Source organism: Micromys minutus (genome assembly GCF_963924665.1).
Source record: "Micromys minutus genome assembly, chromosome: 22".
NCBI lineage: Eukaryota > Metazoa > Chordata > Mammalia > Rodentia > Muridae > Micromys > Micromys minutus.
The window spans coordinates 41,590,470-41,608,561 of NC_137957.1; the positions used below are offsets into that span (position 1 = coordinate 41,590,470).

The window sequence follows — 18,092 nt, forward strand, 5'->3', positions numbered from 1 at the left end:
TAGACCTTGAAAATATGTTGTCAAACAGCAAATATATTATTGAATATCTAATAATTAGAAACAAGCATTTCTGTGTGATTGTATTTCATGATATAGCAGGAACATCTAGATTTTACAGAGAATTTAACAATGCATGTTAAACAGTTTAATTTTTTTTCTAGTAGTTATCCAAACTGCAGTTAAGTAGGGTCCATATTTTAGCAAATTGTTAAGGGTTTTAAATACAGAAAAGGCAAATCACCAGTGCATTGAAAACTAAGTTTATCCACACAGAAAACAAAACTGGACAGGTGTAGTGGTGCACGCCTTTAATCCCAGAATGTGTAGGCAGAGACAGGCAGATCTGAGTCACAGCCAGCCTGATCTACAAAGTAAGTCAGTCAGCAAGGACTACATATTGAGTAAGACTCTTTCTCTAAAAACTTAAATTAAATAGTCACTTCAAATTTGTTATTTTATTTTTGTTAAATTTTTAAAATTTGATATTTATAAGCAAATACTTTTAAAAGATTTATTTATTTATTATATATAAGTACACTGTAGCTGTCCTCAGACACACCAGAAGAGGGCATCAGATCTCATTACAGATGGTTGTGAGCCACCATGTGGTTGCTGGGAATTGAACTCAGGACCTCTGGAAGAGCAGTCAGTGCTCTTAACCGCTGAGCCATCTCCAGCCTAAACAGATACTTCTTGAGAGACTGTCCACCACACTTTTCCAGGAAGCACCACAAACATGGAAAGGAATACATAAGACACTATGAAATTCATCTCTAATTACGCTTAGTTCATGCAGAAGTTGACATGGCACCAGTGTGCCCAATTCTGTTCTTTCCTCCTGAAACACTAATGCACTGCCTCAGGGAGGCAACATTACATCCTTAGTCTACAATGAATTACTGATTAACAGTTGTGACTGAGAAAGAAACAAAGCAACAGTTTAGAACAGAAGCCTCCAAAAGGACTCTTGTCAATATTCTTCTTAACCCACCCAAGCCGGACACAGTGAACAGTGAGTGGGAAAGCGCAGTCATCAGATCTCACGGGACCAATGGGCGCTGAGCGTGCACTTCAGTGGCAGAGTGCCTGTGGGACAAGCATTAAATCCTGAGTCTGACTCCCCAGCAGTGAGAAAGAAAACCATTGCATATGCAGACATATTGAAGTCATTACCATTATACAAGTTTGTGCCCCGCTGTATTCCCAACACTATTTCTAAAAAGATAAACTGCCTTCAAACCAATGGTCTTTTTGTTCTGTCTTAAGACAGGGTCTCACTACATAACCCTGATAGGCCTAGAAATCATGTTCTTCTTCTTGACCCAAAGCTAAGCCTTTCAGCATAATCTACTTTCTTCTGTGACAACACTCTCCTCTGAAAGGGAACTGTTTCCTTCCCTTTAAAGGGTTCATTTTTACTCTCCTTAGTGAGTGCACTCATTTTGTGTGTGTGCACACACATATGTGTGCATGAGTGTAGCTGTGTGAGAATGTACTTGTGTCCAAAAGTCAGAGGATAGATTCAGAAGTTGGCCCTCTCAAGTTGCCAGGCAAGGTAGATGGGATTATAGGTGTCAACCTATGGCCACAGAAAATATGAAATTTTGAGCTATACATTTAAGAGAGTGTATAACATGTATAAATTAAAATTTTTAATAAATATATGTAGCTTCATGACTCAATATTGCTAAGAAACCAATTTTCCCCAAATAGATATAGATTTAAGATAACTAAAAATAAAATAGAATGTAGAAATAACATGATAATTTAAAAATTCATATAGAAATGCAGAAGACCTAAAATAGCTTTTAAAAAGATAAACAAAGTTAATGGCATTATACAAATTCAGTATTTATTTTAAAAGACATAGAAACCAAATCAGCCTGAACCAGTGTAAATAAATAATGGATCAATAAAACACAATAGAGCTTTCAAAACATAGATCCAAATTTGTAGTGAATTGGTTTCCAACAAATGAACAAAAGCAATTCCCTGTGGAAAAGGATCTTTTTAGTGGTATAAGTGCCATGGGCCAGCATATGCTATGCATAACGTGTTTCAGTATGACATTCTCATACATGTGTCTGATTTATTCTATCCTAGTCACCCCACATCTCCCTCATCTCCCTCCCGCTCCCACTATTTCCTGCCTTTTCCCAGACAGTTTCTCTTCTACATTCATTTCATGTTTGGTTTTTGGCTTTGGCAACCCAGTGGGTTTAATAACGGTTGCTTACAGGACCGCAGGTGACAGGCTATCTACATTAGTGTGGGCATCTTGCCAGTGGCTGCACCACTGAGGAAAATCTCTGTCCATTCTGCTTTTCAAGCCCAGTTTACACTGATTGCTTGGCATGGTTATTTCTATAAATGCTAGAAAAATAAAACAATTGTGAATGGTCAGTTTTTCAACTTAAGCACTTAAAGCACAGAAGAAAGTGGGACCCCCTAGACCATGTGCTGTCTTCTGTGCACAGATACATCTTGTCCAGCTTGCACAATTATTTTCAAAAAAAACAAAAAACAAAAAACAAAATAACATGAGAATGGTTCTAACACTAAAAATAGACCAGTTATTAAAATCAGGACTGTTGAAATATCAGGTGTGGCAAAAACCCATACTTACTCTTCACAAGAAAAGTTCAGCAGGCTCTGCAGAACTTGAACAGTGAGACACAGTCACTGCTTATTAAAGAAGAGTCATGTCACCAGTGTGTAACAATGCTACTATGCTACTGACAAGATGCCAGAGACACCACCATACAAATGAAAATAGGAGAAAAGGAGGATGGGGATGAGTGCCCCATTGTTGGTAATAAAGAACACAACTTTAGCTGGCCAGTGGTAGCACACACCCTCAATCCCAGCACTTGGGAATCAGAGGAAGGTGAATCTTTGAGTTCAAGGACAACCTGTTCTACAGAATGAGTTCCAGGACAGCCAGGGCTGCACAGAGAATCCCTGTCTTGAAAAAACGGGGGGGGGGGGGGGGGGGACATCTTTGGAAAAGTATTCCTGAGACATGCTTATTTAACAGAAGGTTTCTATGTGGAAGATGAGACAGAGGACATTCACACAGAGGCAGTAAGTAATGTGGTCAAGTTTATAAAGGGTCACATACAGTGGCCATATGCAAACGTATTATAATACAGAACAGTATATGGTAGTATAAGGCATTTTCATCAGAAAAAAGAAGGTTTACATTGAAAAACAAAGACAAACAGTAAAGACTTATTTTACAAGGTTATAATTTCTCCCATGAGTCAGCGTTCTCATTTTCTCAGTAGACTGACTGGTTCAGTCTAGGTGGGAAGAGAACCAAATAAGGACGTGCATGCTTCTTAACTCTTGGCCCCACTGCCAACCCAAGAAGTTGACTTTCATCAACCTGTGCGCTGAAGTTCAATCTTAGGAATTCTTTGGGGCCAGGAGTGATAGTGCACGCCTTTAATCCCAGCACTCAGGAATCAGAGCCAGGACTTCTGTGAGTCTGAGCCCAGCTTGGTATCTGCACAAGGCGTTCCAGGATACTCAGGTCTATGTAGAGACCCCATCTCAAAAACAAAATTCTGAGGGAAAAAAATCTGTTATAAACAACTTTTTCTTGAAAACTTCAACATGAACCATTAAAAGATTTAGCAAAAACTTAAGATTAGCTTCAAAACACCTCTCTGGTAAGAGCTAAGGATGAAATACAGAACTGTAAGACCAGAAGGAAATGAGAACAGCTAGTTGCAGAAAACTGACACAAGAACTGCTAGATCTGGGTAGTGGGAGCCAAGCAGTCTGCCATGTCCTAACTTCAGAACAAGCTCCTCAGCAATCAGGCTGGTGGGATGGAGCACTTGCTGCTTTTGCAGAAGACCCAGATTCAGTTCCCTGTACCTACATGGCAACTCAAACTGTCTGAACTCTGTGGCAGGAATCTGCTGGTGCTCCTCTGGGTCTACAGTTACTAGGCACAGAGTAAACATGCATACACACAGGAAAAACACTCACATAAAATATTATAAATAAGTCTTTATAAACGTAAAAGTCATCTACTAAAAAGGAAGCATGACTGATTCAAATGAGGAGCTACCCTGGGTCTGGAGGCACAAGCCTGTAATCCAGCTACCCAGGAGGCTAAAGAAGCCCAAGGCCTCTTGGGATGCAAAGTGAGTTCAAAGGTCTGCCTGTTAACTTAGTGAGAACTTGTCTCAAAAACAGAAATAAACCTCAAAGGGCTAAGGATACAGCTTACTGGTAAAGCACTTGCTTAGCATATACTAGGTCCTAGGTCTAACCCTAGAAATGGGGGGAAAACAGCAAAACATAGGGAGGTAAATGGGAAAGAATGAACCCTGGAAATAAAGTGGTGGCACGAAGTGCTGGTGCTCTGAGTGCTGGAGAGACAGCAGGTACAGCACTCGTTACTCTTTCGGAAGATGCTGGTTCAATTTCCAGTGCCCCATGTGACTGTTCGGAACCAACAACAAAATCACAGTCATCCTTGAACGCCTTTATAAACAACGAAAAAAACCTCAATTGCCACTAGAGTAAAGCCTAGTTTCTACAAGTCTGGCAGTTTTGCAGTAAGATCCAGATGTCTAAGTGCCTACAGAGAATCAAGAGGAGCAAGAACAGCAAACAAGACCAACATGACAACATAACGGCCGAAGCTTACTAACTGTTCCACTAGTCCGAGCTACGTAATGAGTTCTAAGTCATTAAAATTATTTTTGTGTTTTGTTTGGACCTGACATACGTGGTGTGTGTGTGTGTGTGTGTGTGTGTGTGCGTGAGAGAGAGAGAGAGAGAGAGAGAGAGAGAGAGAGAGAGAGAGAGAGGTAAGAGAACTGTAAAAGGGCTGCCCAACTGCAAACAGAGCATTCCCACTATTATTACTTTATTTAAATGATACAGTTCAAGATTGATATTGAACATAAAATAATCTCTTAGGGGTTTCAATGAAGAATGAGAAGTTACCAAAACTTTTTTATGATCAAAAAAAGTCTTTAGACCTTAGAAATTGCATTAGATTTTGAAGTCATACACATTAAAAACATCAAATGCTAGTTACTAATGCCCAATACCTGGCTGTAAATTATCAAACTCCTCTTTGCAACATCAGAAAAGGATGGGGACAACTTTCTGAGTTGCCAAACCCTGTCCTTTAAAAAACAAAAAAGTCATTCTAAAAGGATTTACATGAACTTGTAGCTATCTACTTTTTAAATGAGGTCATCTTTATGTGGGGCAGAATCCGTGCTTACAGAAAGGAAAAGAAGACTGGGGAACAGAAGTATTACCTGAGGGACAAAAGGTCCCTATTCCTGGTGAAAGCAAGCAGTCAGCTGCCAAGGACTCTTCTGGTACTCACTTAGGTGATTGTGCAATTCACAGCACACCAATCTCCACAACAGCCAGCAGGGAACGCTGTAGGGAATGGGGACACAGGGGACACAGAATGGGGGAAGTTTAAGGGGAAGAAGGAAGAGGAGTGAAATATTCAGCTGTGATGTGCTTACAAAAACAGTTGTATCTCACACCAGATCACCTGCAGGCAGACACTGTGTACATCTGCAAACACACTAACCAATCAGGAGTTCCTCACCCTTTCCACCGCTGCCATTACTCTCCTGTGGTATATCCACTATTAAATGCATACAAAGGTACTAACAAAAATGAGATAGCTATGTGAAATAAACATTCTGTAAAGGCTGCACTGAATAACTTAACATTAACTACATAAATTCAGACACTCTCCAAAACTAGCAACCTACAAATATAAATTCCCACACCAGTTGTACTGCCCTATTGGTGAGAACTGTACTTCCCATGTCTGAATACTAAAGTACACAGAACATTCCCTAGGAAAATAGTCCAGCCTAGTGTGGTGATTCACATCTGAACTGCCAGTACTGAGGAGGCACAGGCAGAGGAATTGCTTTGAGCTTAAGACTAATCTGGGATACAAAGCGTGTTCCAGCCCAGCCTAAAGTATAATACTAGGCCCCGCCTCTTAAGTGTAAAAGAAAGAAGAAAATGAGAGAGGGAAGGAGAAAGAGGCAAAGAAGAAAAATAACTCATAAGCCAGAGAATGTTCCAGTAATGAACTAATCTTTATATCCAAGTGTCTTAAAGGGTCTGGAGAAACAAGCAGCTGTTAATAACACTGACTGCTTTTCAGAGGATCCAGGTTTGATCCCAGCACCTATGTAGTGTCTCACAAGTCCGAAACTCCAGTTCCAGGGAATCTGACACCTTCCAGCCTGCAGGAACACCTCAAGTAAGTGGTGCACAGACATAATTCAGGCAAAACATTTCATAAACATAAAGTAAAAATAAAATCTCAAGAAAATTAATATATATAACTAATGTAATGCCAAAATTTTTTAATCTAAATTCTCTGAATGTCAGGCAAATTTTTAAATCTACCAAAAAGGTATTGAGAACAAGCAATTTACATCCTATGCACATGTGTGCACAGACACACACACACACACACACACACACACACACACACACACAAGCACTACATGCTTATCTGGTGCCTACAGAGGCCAGAAGAGGGTACCAGATCCCCTCAAACTGGAACTGAAGATTGCTGTGAGCCACTAGATGGGTGCTGAGAACTGAAAGAGTTCTGCATGAACCACAGGTACTCTTAACTCCTGAGACAACCCCCCACTCATATAAACTTATTTCTCTAGGCTCATACATGTGCTTCTGAACAACTTGTACACTCAGTTTCTACCACAACAGCTAAAGAAGCAATGAAGAACAACCCAATCAGTGACTGGCCTTGACCAACAGGTCGTTCTGTCCATTAAGAGAATGCAACCACAGAACTAAGGACAACAACAAAACAAGTTTTAATACACATATGTGCAGACATACATACAAAATGAAGATTAGTAAAGACTAGCTTCATTAAAACTGCTCACAGGAAATGTCCTTGTAAGATCTGTCCAAAAGGGATGTAAACAGCCTTATTTACAATAGCCAGAAGCTGGAAACAACCCAGATGTCCCTTAATGGACAAACGGATACAGAAAATGTAGTACATTTACACAATGAAATACTACTCAGCTACTAAAAATGATGACTTCACAAACCTTGTAGGCAAATGTATTGAACTAGAATATATCATCCTGAGTGAGGCAACCCAGACCCAAAAGTTCAGAATACCCACAATAAAACTCACAGACCATATATGAAGTTTAATAAGAAGGAAGGCCAAAGTGTGGATGCTTCAAGCCCACTTTGAAGGGGGAACAAAATAATCATGGGAGGCAGATGGAGAGAGGGACCTGGGTGGGAGAGGGAAGAGGGAGAAAAGGGGGTTTGGGAGGCGAAGGACCAAGTATGAGAAGAGACAGGAGAGAAGTCCAGAGAGTCTTGAGAACGAAGAGAAATAAGTAGCAGTGGGGGGTGAGGAACTTAGGGAACCACTTGAAAGTCCAAGACACCAGGGATTCGGGAGGTTCCCAGGACCCAGTGGGGATGACATTAGCTGAAACACACAATAGCAGGGAGATAGAACCTGAAGAAACCACCTCCAGTAGATAGACATGGCCCCTAGTGGAGAGATGGGACCATCCACTCATCTCAGAAATTTTAACCCAGAATTGTCCCTGTTTAAAGGAAATGCAGGGACAAAAATGGAGCAGACTGAAGGAAAGGCCATTTAGAGACCACCCTACCTTTCAGTCCATTTCATCAGCAGACACCAAACCCCAACACTATAGCTGATGGCAAGATATGTTCACAGACAGGAGTCTGGTATGGCTGTCCTCTGAGAGGCTCTGCCAGAGCCTGATCTACCCAGATGCAGATGCATGCAGCCAACCATTGGACTGAGCCTGGGGACCCCAATGGAGAAGTTAGGGGAAGGACTGAAGGAGCTGAAGGAGATTGCAACCCCATAGGAAGAACAACAGTATCAACTAGCCTGACCCCCTCAGAGCTCCCAGGGACTAAACCACCAACCAAAGAATACACATGGGTGGGTCCACAGCTCCTGCTACGTAAGTAACAGAGGACTGCTTTATCTGGCATCAGTGAGGAAGTGCTTGGTCCTGTAGATGCCCAAGAGAAGGGGGACACTAGAGGGGTGAGGTGGGAGTGGGTAGGTGGTTGGGTGGTTGAGCACCCTCTTAGAGGCAAGGAGGATGGGGAAGGGTGGAGGGGGTTCATGGAGGGAAGATGGGGAAGGAGGATAATATTTGAAATGTAAATAAATAAAATAAAAAATTAAGCAAAAACAAAACAAAAACCAGGGGAAAAAAAGTATTGGGGGAGGGCTGGATCATGAGTCAATTGGATGGCCTCAACAACAAACCACTCCCACTGCTATTGCCAGACTAAATGTTCGCATAGTCATTAAATTTAAATTAAAAAGGGAGAGCATCTCTATTTCATAATAACAGATACAAACTAACATATTCAGCAAACTTCCAATCTCTGATAGCCTGCTGCCCAACAAGTCACCTCCAGTTCAGTTAATGGCAAGTCCATCTTGTCGGTGCTTCCATTACCGATCTTAAGAGAACTCTTAATCCGTACCTTACCTGTCAGTCAAGGGAGCTCTACCTTCCAAGTCCATGTAGCTGACTGTCAGAAACTCTAAGGCATCTATCTACCTTGCTAACATGTTTTCACCTGCAGAGTTAACTGTCTCCATTGGCCTTTCACTTACTCTCTTTCCGGTTGCTTACACGGCAGCTAGAGTGATCTTTGCTTTAAAAAAAAAAAAAAAAAAAAAAAAAAAAAAAAAAAACTAGTGATTTCAAACCTCACTTCAGAGTAAAAGCCAGTCATTACCAGTTTTCTTCCACACTGATACTGAATATAAGGAAACTCTGTCTCAGTAAATATAGAAAAAAACCTGAAACTAGGGGCTGAAGAGATGGCTCAGTGGTTAAGAGTATTTGTTCTCTTCCAGACGTCCTGGGTTTGTCCCCAGGACCCACAGGAAGGACAGAAATTCCTGGTGGTAGAGATAAAGAATACGAGAGGCCCTGTCTTCTACCAAGCCTGTGCTGGCCTCTAACTCACTATTTAGCCAAGAATGATCTTGAACTTCCTGAGTTCCCTTCTCCATATGACACATACTAGGATTGTAGGCATGTCCTGCCATGCCTCCCCATTTCAAATGTGGTGCCCTAGACAGCACTCAGGGCACTGTGCACATTAGCCAAGCATTCTAGATCTGAAGTTGGAGAACCCACATCTTTTGTCCCCCAAAGGTCTGTTTTTGTACTTCAACATGATCTGGACTTTGTTGTCGAGTGGGGATCAAACCCAGGACTTCAACCATGCCAAACAAGCTCCTCACTACTGAGGAGCCTCCCCAGCCATGGCCTGTGTTTTCTTTCCTTCTCCACTGTATTTCACCTCATGAAGGCCTCAACACATTTCATAACAACAAGCAAGCTACCACTGTCAGGGCTGTTTGCATGGGCTCCTCCACCCCTTCCAGGGGTCTTGTGAAATACATCTCAGCTGAGCATTACTGACCGCCACAATCGGGACTAACTACAAACCCATCCCCAGCTTCCTCTCCCCTTGCTGTTACTTTTTAAACTGCATTTAACACCCTGTTACATGTGTCACTGGTTACTATTCATTGATTACCCTGTCCTTTGATTAAAATGTAAACCATGAGTGCAGAGTTTGCAGTTTCCTATCAATTTTTCTCACTGCTATGTTCTCAGTAACAAAAAGCAGGCATCCAGTAATTTATTTGTTAAAAAACTAGTATAGCTAATGTCAACTTGCATGTATTAACTCAATTATTAATAAAATGAATACTATAAAAATAAAATTACTTTTAAATAATCTCAAATCTTATAAAAGTAAATTTATTTGTAATCTAAAAAGTAACCAAGTTTTCTCTTAGTTGCCTAATCTAAATAAACCAACTCACAAATTTCATACAGCAATGTAGTTTAGAAATAAGCTAAAACCTCCATTTATGCTTCCTAGAACAGAACAGAATCAATTAAAATCATCCTTCCATCTGTAATGCTCAACCTGTGGTGTGTGTGAGAGAGAGAGAGAGAAAGAGCGCGTGCACGCGCGTGCGTGAGTGCACGCTCAGGATCTGAAATACACATATCCCTATAAACTGTCAAGCTTTTTTACAAACCTGTAGGCCATGGGTCCAGGCTCAAGCCTGAATTCATAGCACTTGGAAGCTGGAGGCAGAAAGGTAAAGAGTCCAAACATGGGCTGATGAGATGGCTCAGTGAGTAAGGATGCTTGCCACCAAACCTGATGACCTGAGTTCTGTTCTCAGGACCTACATGGCAGAAAGAGATCCAACTCCCACAAACTGTCCTCTCCCTTTCCACATGTACACTATACCATGCATGTACCCTACACACAATAAATACTTAAGAGTTCCAAGCAAAGGTGAGCTAAATAACAATACCTTGCCTTAAAAAAAAAAAATCCTGTGAAAATTTAGTCTTTGAATAGAGATCTAGTTACTTAGGAAGTGACTTTGTGTGCATTTGTATACAGATACACATATGTGCATACAGATGTCGAGACCAGATATTAACACCTGATGTCTTCTTCAATTATGTTTTACCTTTTGGGATAGACTGTCTCGCCAACTCAGACTAGCAGGCCAACAAGCTCCAGGAAGCCTCCTGTCTCCGCCTTCCCAGCCCTGGGATTAAAGACATATGTTGCTGCATGGGGTTTATTTGTGAGTGATAGAGATCTGAACGCAAGTCCTCATGGGTGTGCAGCAGACACTTTACCCACAAACCAGCTCCTCAGCCTGCACTCACCCTTTTAAACTGTCCTTTTCCCTTAGTTTACAAAACATCCCATACTGATACATTCAGTTGTCTCTCCAACTATATCCTTAGAGCTGGCCTGGACCCAGAACCTTTTAAATCTGGTTCTCCAAACACAGAGCAACAAACAGATAATAGGTTCTGAAGGATGCAGCAACGTTCAAGTACATGCTACTCCAAGTCATTTGCAGCTGTTACATTTCTCCTTTAGAGTCCTCGACCCAGACTCCACAAACAAGACTTCTATTCTAATATCCTTCTATTAGCTGTAATTACTTATTAGCAGTCAGCCACAACCCAGGTATGAAGTTCAGTTTCCTTAACACAGCAAATGAGGCCCATGAAAATCTAATTTAGCTGAGCTTATTATTGACACCAAAATGAGCAGCAATCTCAATTCAAAATAATTCTCTCTATAACCAGATCTCTGCCGTCTGTGATGGTTTGAATGTGAACCCTCCCCTACAGACTCCTATATTTGAATGCTTGATCTTTACTGGGTAGAACTATTTGGGAAGGATTAGGAAGTGAGTCACTGTGGGTGCGGTGGGGAGCAGGCTTTGGGGTTTCAAAAGTCCATGTAATTCCCAGTTGGCTTTCTTTCTTTGCCTTGCGCTTATGGATAAGGACATAAGCTCTGGTGTTACATTTGACTGCCTGATGTCATTCTCTCGGACGTGACAGCCACAGACTCCTCCTGTGGAATGTAAGCCCGCAGCTAAATGATTTCCGCTATAAACTGCTTCAGTTGTCATGTCTCTGCACAGCAGTAGAAAGGTAACTAAGACACTGCTGCTCTCTTGACCACGACAAACTGCTCTATGAATAGCTAGATCTGAGCTATAATACCTTTCTCTCCCAAGAATTTAGAACTTGGCAAGAAAGGTCAGAGAATAAGAGTCCTAACGCCAAAGTTGCAATTTTCAACCAGACCCAGTTTTACTCCCCTGGGGAACTTTTGGAAATTCCTAGAAATATTAAATATTACGGCTGAAGTAGTCCCCTACAGCACTAGTCTACAATGTGAAGCTGACAGGCCTTGCTCTAAGATGAAGGCCCAGGGATATTCAAGGAGTCTGCCTGTCTTCCGCCTGTCTCAAGGTGTGTGGTCAGATCTTCCTCTGAATCTGTGACCCATCCAACAGCTTCATTTCTCTTTATACTTAAATTGACACATTTCTGTTGCCTGCAGACAAAATAACCATAGCTACCAAGGTTACCGAGCTCAATCATCTGATAAACATCTACATATTTTAAACCAGTTTCTCAGCCTCTCAGCGGCTGACATTCGGGCCAGATGAGTTTTCATTTTAGAGGTCTATGCTGGCTGTGCATGATAGTGTCTGACAGCCTCCCTGGCCTCTACCTACCAAGTGATAACGTTCCAAGTAAGTCAAAACTATCAAAATCATTGCCAAATGTCCCCAGAGGAACAAAGTTCCAGTGGTTGACAACCATTGCTTCAAACAGGGACAAAGACTCCACCCCATGAAATAGTCTACCAAGAGAACTCCTAATCTGCAGAAAAACCTGTGTATGATATACTATGTCCTGAGGCTAAGCGACAGGAAGCAAGCACTTGTACTTGGATCTTCTCACTGTTCAAGTCCCAACTCAATTAAATGTGTATCTTTTGTCCTTGCCTGACTTCCGCCTGTCTCAGGATATGTGGTCAGATCTTCCTCTGAATCTGTGACCCACCCAACAGCTTCAACTACATTTCCCTGCACATATACCTACACACGTGCACAGAGAGACACAGAGCAACAGATAAAAAGATGTAATGGTGAAATGATGGATAGTTCCTGCTCGATCTTTCTTTCTTATATATGTGAATGTTTTAAAGAGCTTCCTATTCCCTTCTGGGGGAAAAAAGAAGATTCCCTTGTAACCACCTTCAACACATACCCTGTTCTGATCTAAAAATCTCGGTAATTTCTCTTTCAAAGGTTTTTCCTGTTTCATTTCTCTTAAAATATAACATTTCTAACCTCTTCCTGTTTCTCTTCACACACCCCATAGTTGGTTCAGACCACTCAAGTCTACAAACTTTTCATTAATGCAAGAGACACTTAGAAAACAAACATTAGGTAAGAAACAGAAATATGACTTATAATATTCATACTATCAGTATTTACTTAAAGCATAAAGTATGTGTCAATCTCTTATAAAGCAATTCCTTTTCGACACTTGTCCACCTCCAGAACACACAGGGTGGTGAGAAGCAGTTGTCCTGAATAGGCTGGATCAGAGACATATGTGCACACCTGAATACACACAGTAAGCAAATGTAAAACTATAATCATCTTAAACAAGTAAACTACAAATGGTTTCTCCATCTTAAATGTTTTAGAAACTTCCTGATTTAAAAAAGAGAAATGCTCCTCCCTATGTACCACCTAGGTGTAAGGAATCAGGAAGATTATGATGTAATCCTGAGGACTTAACTCTAAGCATGCGGATGTTATCTATGTGACAGAGTAATCCATTACACTCCTGCTCTTAAGAGTTCTTCCCAAACGAACTTATACAAGAGAATTAGAGGATAATGCCCTAAGGCACTTATCGACTGAATTAAATTTTCTTTTAGGCATACTAGTGGTACAGTACCATTATCCTTGAAAGAGAAATAGGCAATAAAATCATTGTCTATGGACCTGAATTTTCGTATGGATCTAGAAACAGGCAAGGGTGAAGTGTATCTCATGAGTCAGACTTACCCAAAGTAAGAGACAATATTCAAAATAAGATGACTCAGTACTGCAATATCTATCTTATAAAAAAAAAAATTCCAACAATGCAGGGGAGCACAGACCTGTAATCTCAGTTCTCAGGAAGTTGAGGCAGGATGACACTCAACTTGAGGGTAGCCTGGGGTTTGTCATGAGTTACAGGACAGCCTGAGCTACATAACCTGTTCCAAATACATACATACATACATACACACACACACACACACACACACACACACACACACACACTCACACACTTTCTAATTAGTGCTATTAAGAACCAAACACATGGTCACAAACTTTGCTATAGTTCAATACTTCATGTATACATACAGTATGTGTTAAATTTTATTCACTATGTCAGGAAAATATCTGCTGAATCAGTTTTTGTTCAATATGTTCTCAACTGTAAAATAAATATATATGTATATACATATACACATATCCGGAGAATGAAGACTTGTGTTTACTATGCGAGTCTATCATTAAACTTGAGTACCTTCCTTTAATCAGTTAAAAGCATTCATTAACTTACAAATAACAGAGGAGAGAAAGAGATCCCAACCAAGAGCTTTTAATTCCTTGTCACCAACTTGGAACAGGAGCCTACATTTAGCCTGTCTTGAGACAAATATGGAGAAGCCAAGAGCAGTAACAAACTGCCAGTTTACTGAGTCATGTTTCTGACTAAAACTGTGTTATGAAATGGAAAGAATGACACGTCTGGGGTTTAAGCACCAGAGACGTTTACTCCCTCAACTCAAGGGTCTCTCAGAAGCAAAATCGGAAAACTCCAGCAAGCTCGACGCGGGACTGAAAACGACTTCCATCAGGAACTTGCCGAAGCTGTGAACCCCTGCTTATTTTATTTCCCTAAAACAAATCCGAACTGTGCAAACAAGCACACCCTCCCGTGCACCCGAGCTGGAACGCCAGGTAGGGGGCACCGAGAACAATCACAAGGTTAACGTTTCACTGGCACACACACGCACACCCCAGCCCTCCTCGGTTAACGGAACCGCTCTGCTCCGAGCCCCCGGAGCTTCCGAGCCCGATCCGGTCCCAGGCCACCCCATCCACCCAGCACCTGGGTGACGCCGGGGACAGCATCAGCCTCGGCGCAGGAGCGGCCCCCGGCGGAGACCCCGGCCCGCCGCCCTCCGCTTGACTCCTGAGGCCGGTCGGGGGCGCCAGCAGCACCGGCAGAGCCCGGACCTGCGACCTGTACCCCCAGAACCAGCGGGCCAGCGGAGAGGACCGGCCCCGCGCGCTCGCTGACCTGGAGAGGTGCTTCAGGATCTGTTTCTTGATGATCCCAGCCATGGTGCCCGCCGGGTTCGAGCGCCTCTCTCTCGCCGCTCCTCACAGCCTCCTCTCTTCGCGGCCGTCTCCTCTCGGTCTCGCCTCACCGGGCCGGAGGAGAGGCGCCGGAGTGCTCACTCTCGGGAGAGACTCGAGGCCCTGGCCGAGGCCACAGCCGCCACAGCCGCCGCAGCCGCCGCCGAGAGCTCGGAGCATGACGCTCAGGCCGCCGCGGCCGCCGCCAGCGCCATCTTGGCTGCAGCATCACCTAAGAGACCGGGGGCGGGGAGAGATGTCGGGGGCGGAGCGAACTCGAGGTGGGCGGGACCAGTGGGAGTTCCGGGAATCTTCAGCCCTGCCCACTTCGAACTCCCACTGCGTCCTTGGCTTGCCCTGTTTCAGCGGACCCATTGACTTCTGTTCCCAGATGCTACCTGGGCTTCCATCCTTTTCCCATCTCTCCTTAATCTTCTCTGTGCCTCTAACACTGACTTTCTCATCCTAGTCTTGCTTCTTCATTTCCTCCGAACTCACCCTTCTGCTCTACAAATAAATAGTTCTGTTTTCGTTACTCTTTGGGCCAACTCAACTTTTTCATCTCAGTTTTTTTTTTCTTTTGGCAAAATCCTTCCCTTAGCCTAGTGACTGTAATTTAATGTTTCCATTTCTTATTCTAACCCTAAAGGAAATAACGTTGACAGCATGCCCTATTTAACCGCATATATATAAAGACCTAGAAATTAGAAAGTCTAGGGCCAATGAGACGGCTCAGTCAGAAAAAGTACTTGTCAGACAAGCTTGATGACCAGAACTTGATGCCCAAACCACCACAAAGGAAAGAAGTGATCTCAAAAGTTATCCTCTGGCCTCCACTTGTGTGGCCCTGTGCCACCACTCCCCCCCCCCACACACACACACACAGTAGAAATTTTTATATGGAATGCCCAAATTGAAGTCCTGGTTCTAATATTTTTTTCTAGCTATGTTAACCTGGAAAGGTAGTTTTTTCACCTTTAGCTTTACTTTGTGTATTTGTGTGAAGATGAATGTGACTTTGGTCACACAAATGGAGGTCAGAGAACAACCCTGGGTGTAGAGCCTCACCTTCTAGCTCTTCCTTAACAGCTTCTTGCCTACTCCCGATTAACTGGCTCCTAGGATCCTCTTGTTGGTCTCTTGTTGCCTCTCCTATATTGCCTAGAGTGCTGGGATTACAGACATCTGGCTTTATGTGAATTCTGGAGACTCAAATTCAAGTCCTCAAGTTTGCCTGGCAAGTGTATTGCTGGCTAAGCCAGCTCTCCCAGCCAGTTAACCTCACTTTTAATCATCTTTGAAATACAGTGTCTGCCCTTAGAGATGGTACGGCAGGGACCCTACTAGGTACCATTGGTGTGTCTGAGCCATATTGGCTGGCCACCTGTTATAGAAGCAGGCTTTAGACAAGATAGAAATCACAAAAATGTTTCACAGACAGTTGGGAGATACACAGTTCAGCTATTTGAGGAGGGAAGAACCAGTATTAAAGTTAACAATGCATGAAGCATGCCAGGTTACCAAACAAGAATTTGCTAACACAAACACGGTGCAGGGATGAAAGCAATCTGAGCTATTTGAAAGTAATCAAGCTGGGTGTAGTGGCACATGGGTCTGTAATCTCAGTATTTTGGGAAGAAAGGCAGGAGGATTGTTATAAGTTTGAAGACATCATGATCTACACAGCAACACCCTCTCTTTAAAAAAAAAAAATCAAGTTTTAAAAAAAGAACTACAAAGCAAAAATTTTATTACTTGGACATAAGACCATAACAAGTCATAAAAATACCTGTCTCGGAACTGACTCCTTCTTGGGAGCTAGCATGACAGTCACGTGTTGTACTTCAGAGTCTTACTAGACTAGAGAAGGCCACCTTCAGCTGGCCATGTCCTGTTCCCTGGCCAGGTGACTCATTGACAGAACCCTGCTTCTTTCAGTTCCTGTGCTTCAGTAAGATAACATTCCTTATCCCCAGGCTCAACCCCTTTCCTCAGACCACCTAGTGTTTCTTATCTTAAAAATAACCTTAGGTGGAAACCAGCTGTATTTGCAGAGGAATAAATGTTAAAAGTAACATCTGATTGGCAAAACAAAAGCTTTGGGGAAGGGGGAAGAAGGGTGAGCCAAACCTCCTGCTTTGTCCTGATTATGAAGGATAAGGACAGACAAATACAGAGCAACAGAAGGAAGTTCTGGAGGCCCTGTCCATCTCTGAGCACAGTACAGACTGGATTGTCTAGTGCTGCCAACACCCACAGGCACCTTTCCTCTGCACTAGACTTCCTACAGACTCATAATAACTGTGATTATAGCAGTTCTCTGCCTTCTTCATTTTACTTTAGGGGCTGGAGAGATGGCTCAGTGATTAAGAGCACACTGGCTGTTCTTCTAGAGGAAGTGGGTTCAAATTCCAGCATTCAGCCTGGTCTCCAGAGCTAATTCCAGGGTATCCAGGGCTACACAGAGAAACCCTGTCTCAAAGAAAAAGAGGGAGGGAGGGAGGGAGGGAGGGAGAGAGAGAGGGGGGGGGAGAGAATAACTTTATTCTTTTTATTTCAACTTTTCTACTTTGTTTTTAGATTTACTTATTTATTTATTATATATGAGTACACCATAGCTATCTTCAGACATACCAGAAGAGGGCATCAGATGACATTACAGATGGTTGTGAGCCACCATGTGGTTTCTGGTATTAGAACTCAGGACCTCTGGAAGAGCAGTCAGTGTTCTTAACCGCTGAGCCCATCTCTCCAGCCCATAACTTCATTCTTTAATCAGCATTTTTTAAAGTTATAGGCAAGTCGGGTGATGGTAGTGTACAACTTACATCTCAGCACCTGGAAGACAGGCAGAGCTCTGAGTTCAAAGCCAGCCCGGTCTACAGAGTGAGTTCCAGGACATCCAGAAAAAAACAAAACAGAACAAAGAAAAAAGAAAAGAATGTTATAAGCAGATTTGGGTAATTCCTGCACCTTTGGGCTAATCCAGATATGAGTATGTATCAAAAAGGATTGTTTTCAAAATAGTCTAGGGAAAAAATGAAAACAAACCAGGACATTACAAAATACATCTATGACATTAAAAAAAAAAAAAATATATATATATATATATATATATATATATATATATATATATATATATAGGGCAATTCTGCTAGCTTATCTGCTTGGCTAAGTTGTTATATCTAAATAAAGGCATATGTAAATATCACTTAAAATTTTCTGG

At 42.3% G+C, this 18,092-nt stretch overlaps 1 protein-coding gene across 2 annotated transcripts in view; it reads right to left on the reverse strand.

Annotated features, from left to right (window-relative positions):
• The window catches only part of BLTP3B (bridge-like lipid transfer protein family member 3B), a 71,357-nt gene extending 56,416 nt beyond the window's left edge, over positions 1 to 14,941 (reverse strand). For both annotated transcript variants that reach the window (XM_080935912.1, XM_080935911.1), the window contains exon 1: positions 14,808 to 14,941. In XM_080935912.1, coding sequence (XP_080792038.1) covers positions 14,808 to 14,851 — 44 coding nt within the window. In that variant the 5' untranslated portion in view covers positions 14,852 to 14,941. The remainder of the gene's footprint in view (positions 1 to 14,807) is intronic.
• Between the last annotated feature and the right edge of the window lie 3,151 nt (positions 14,942 to 18,092).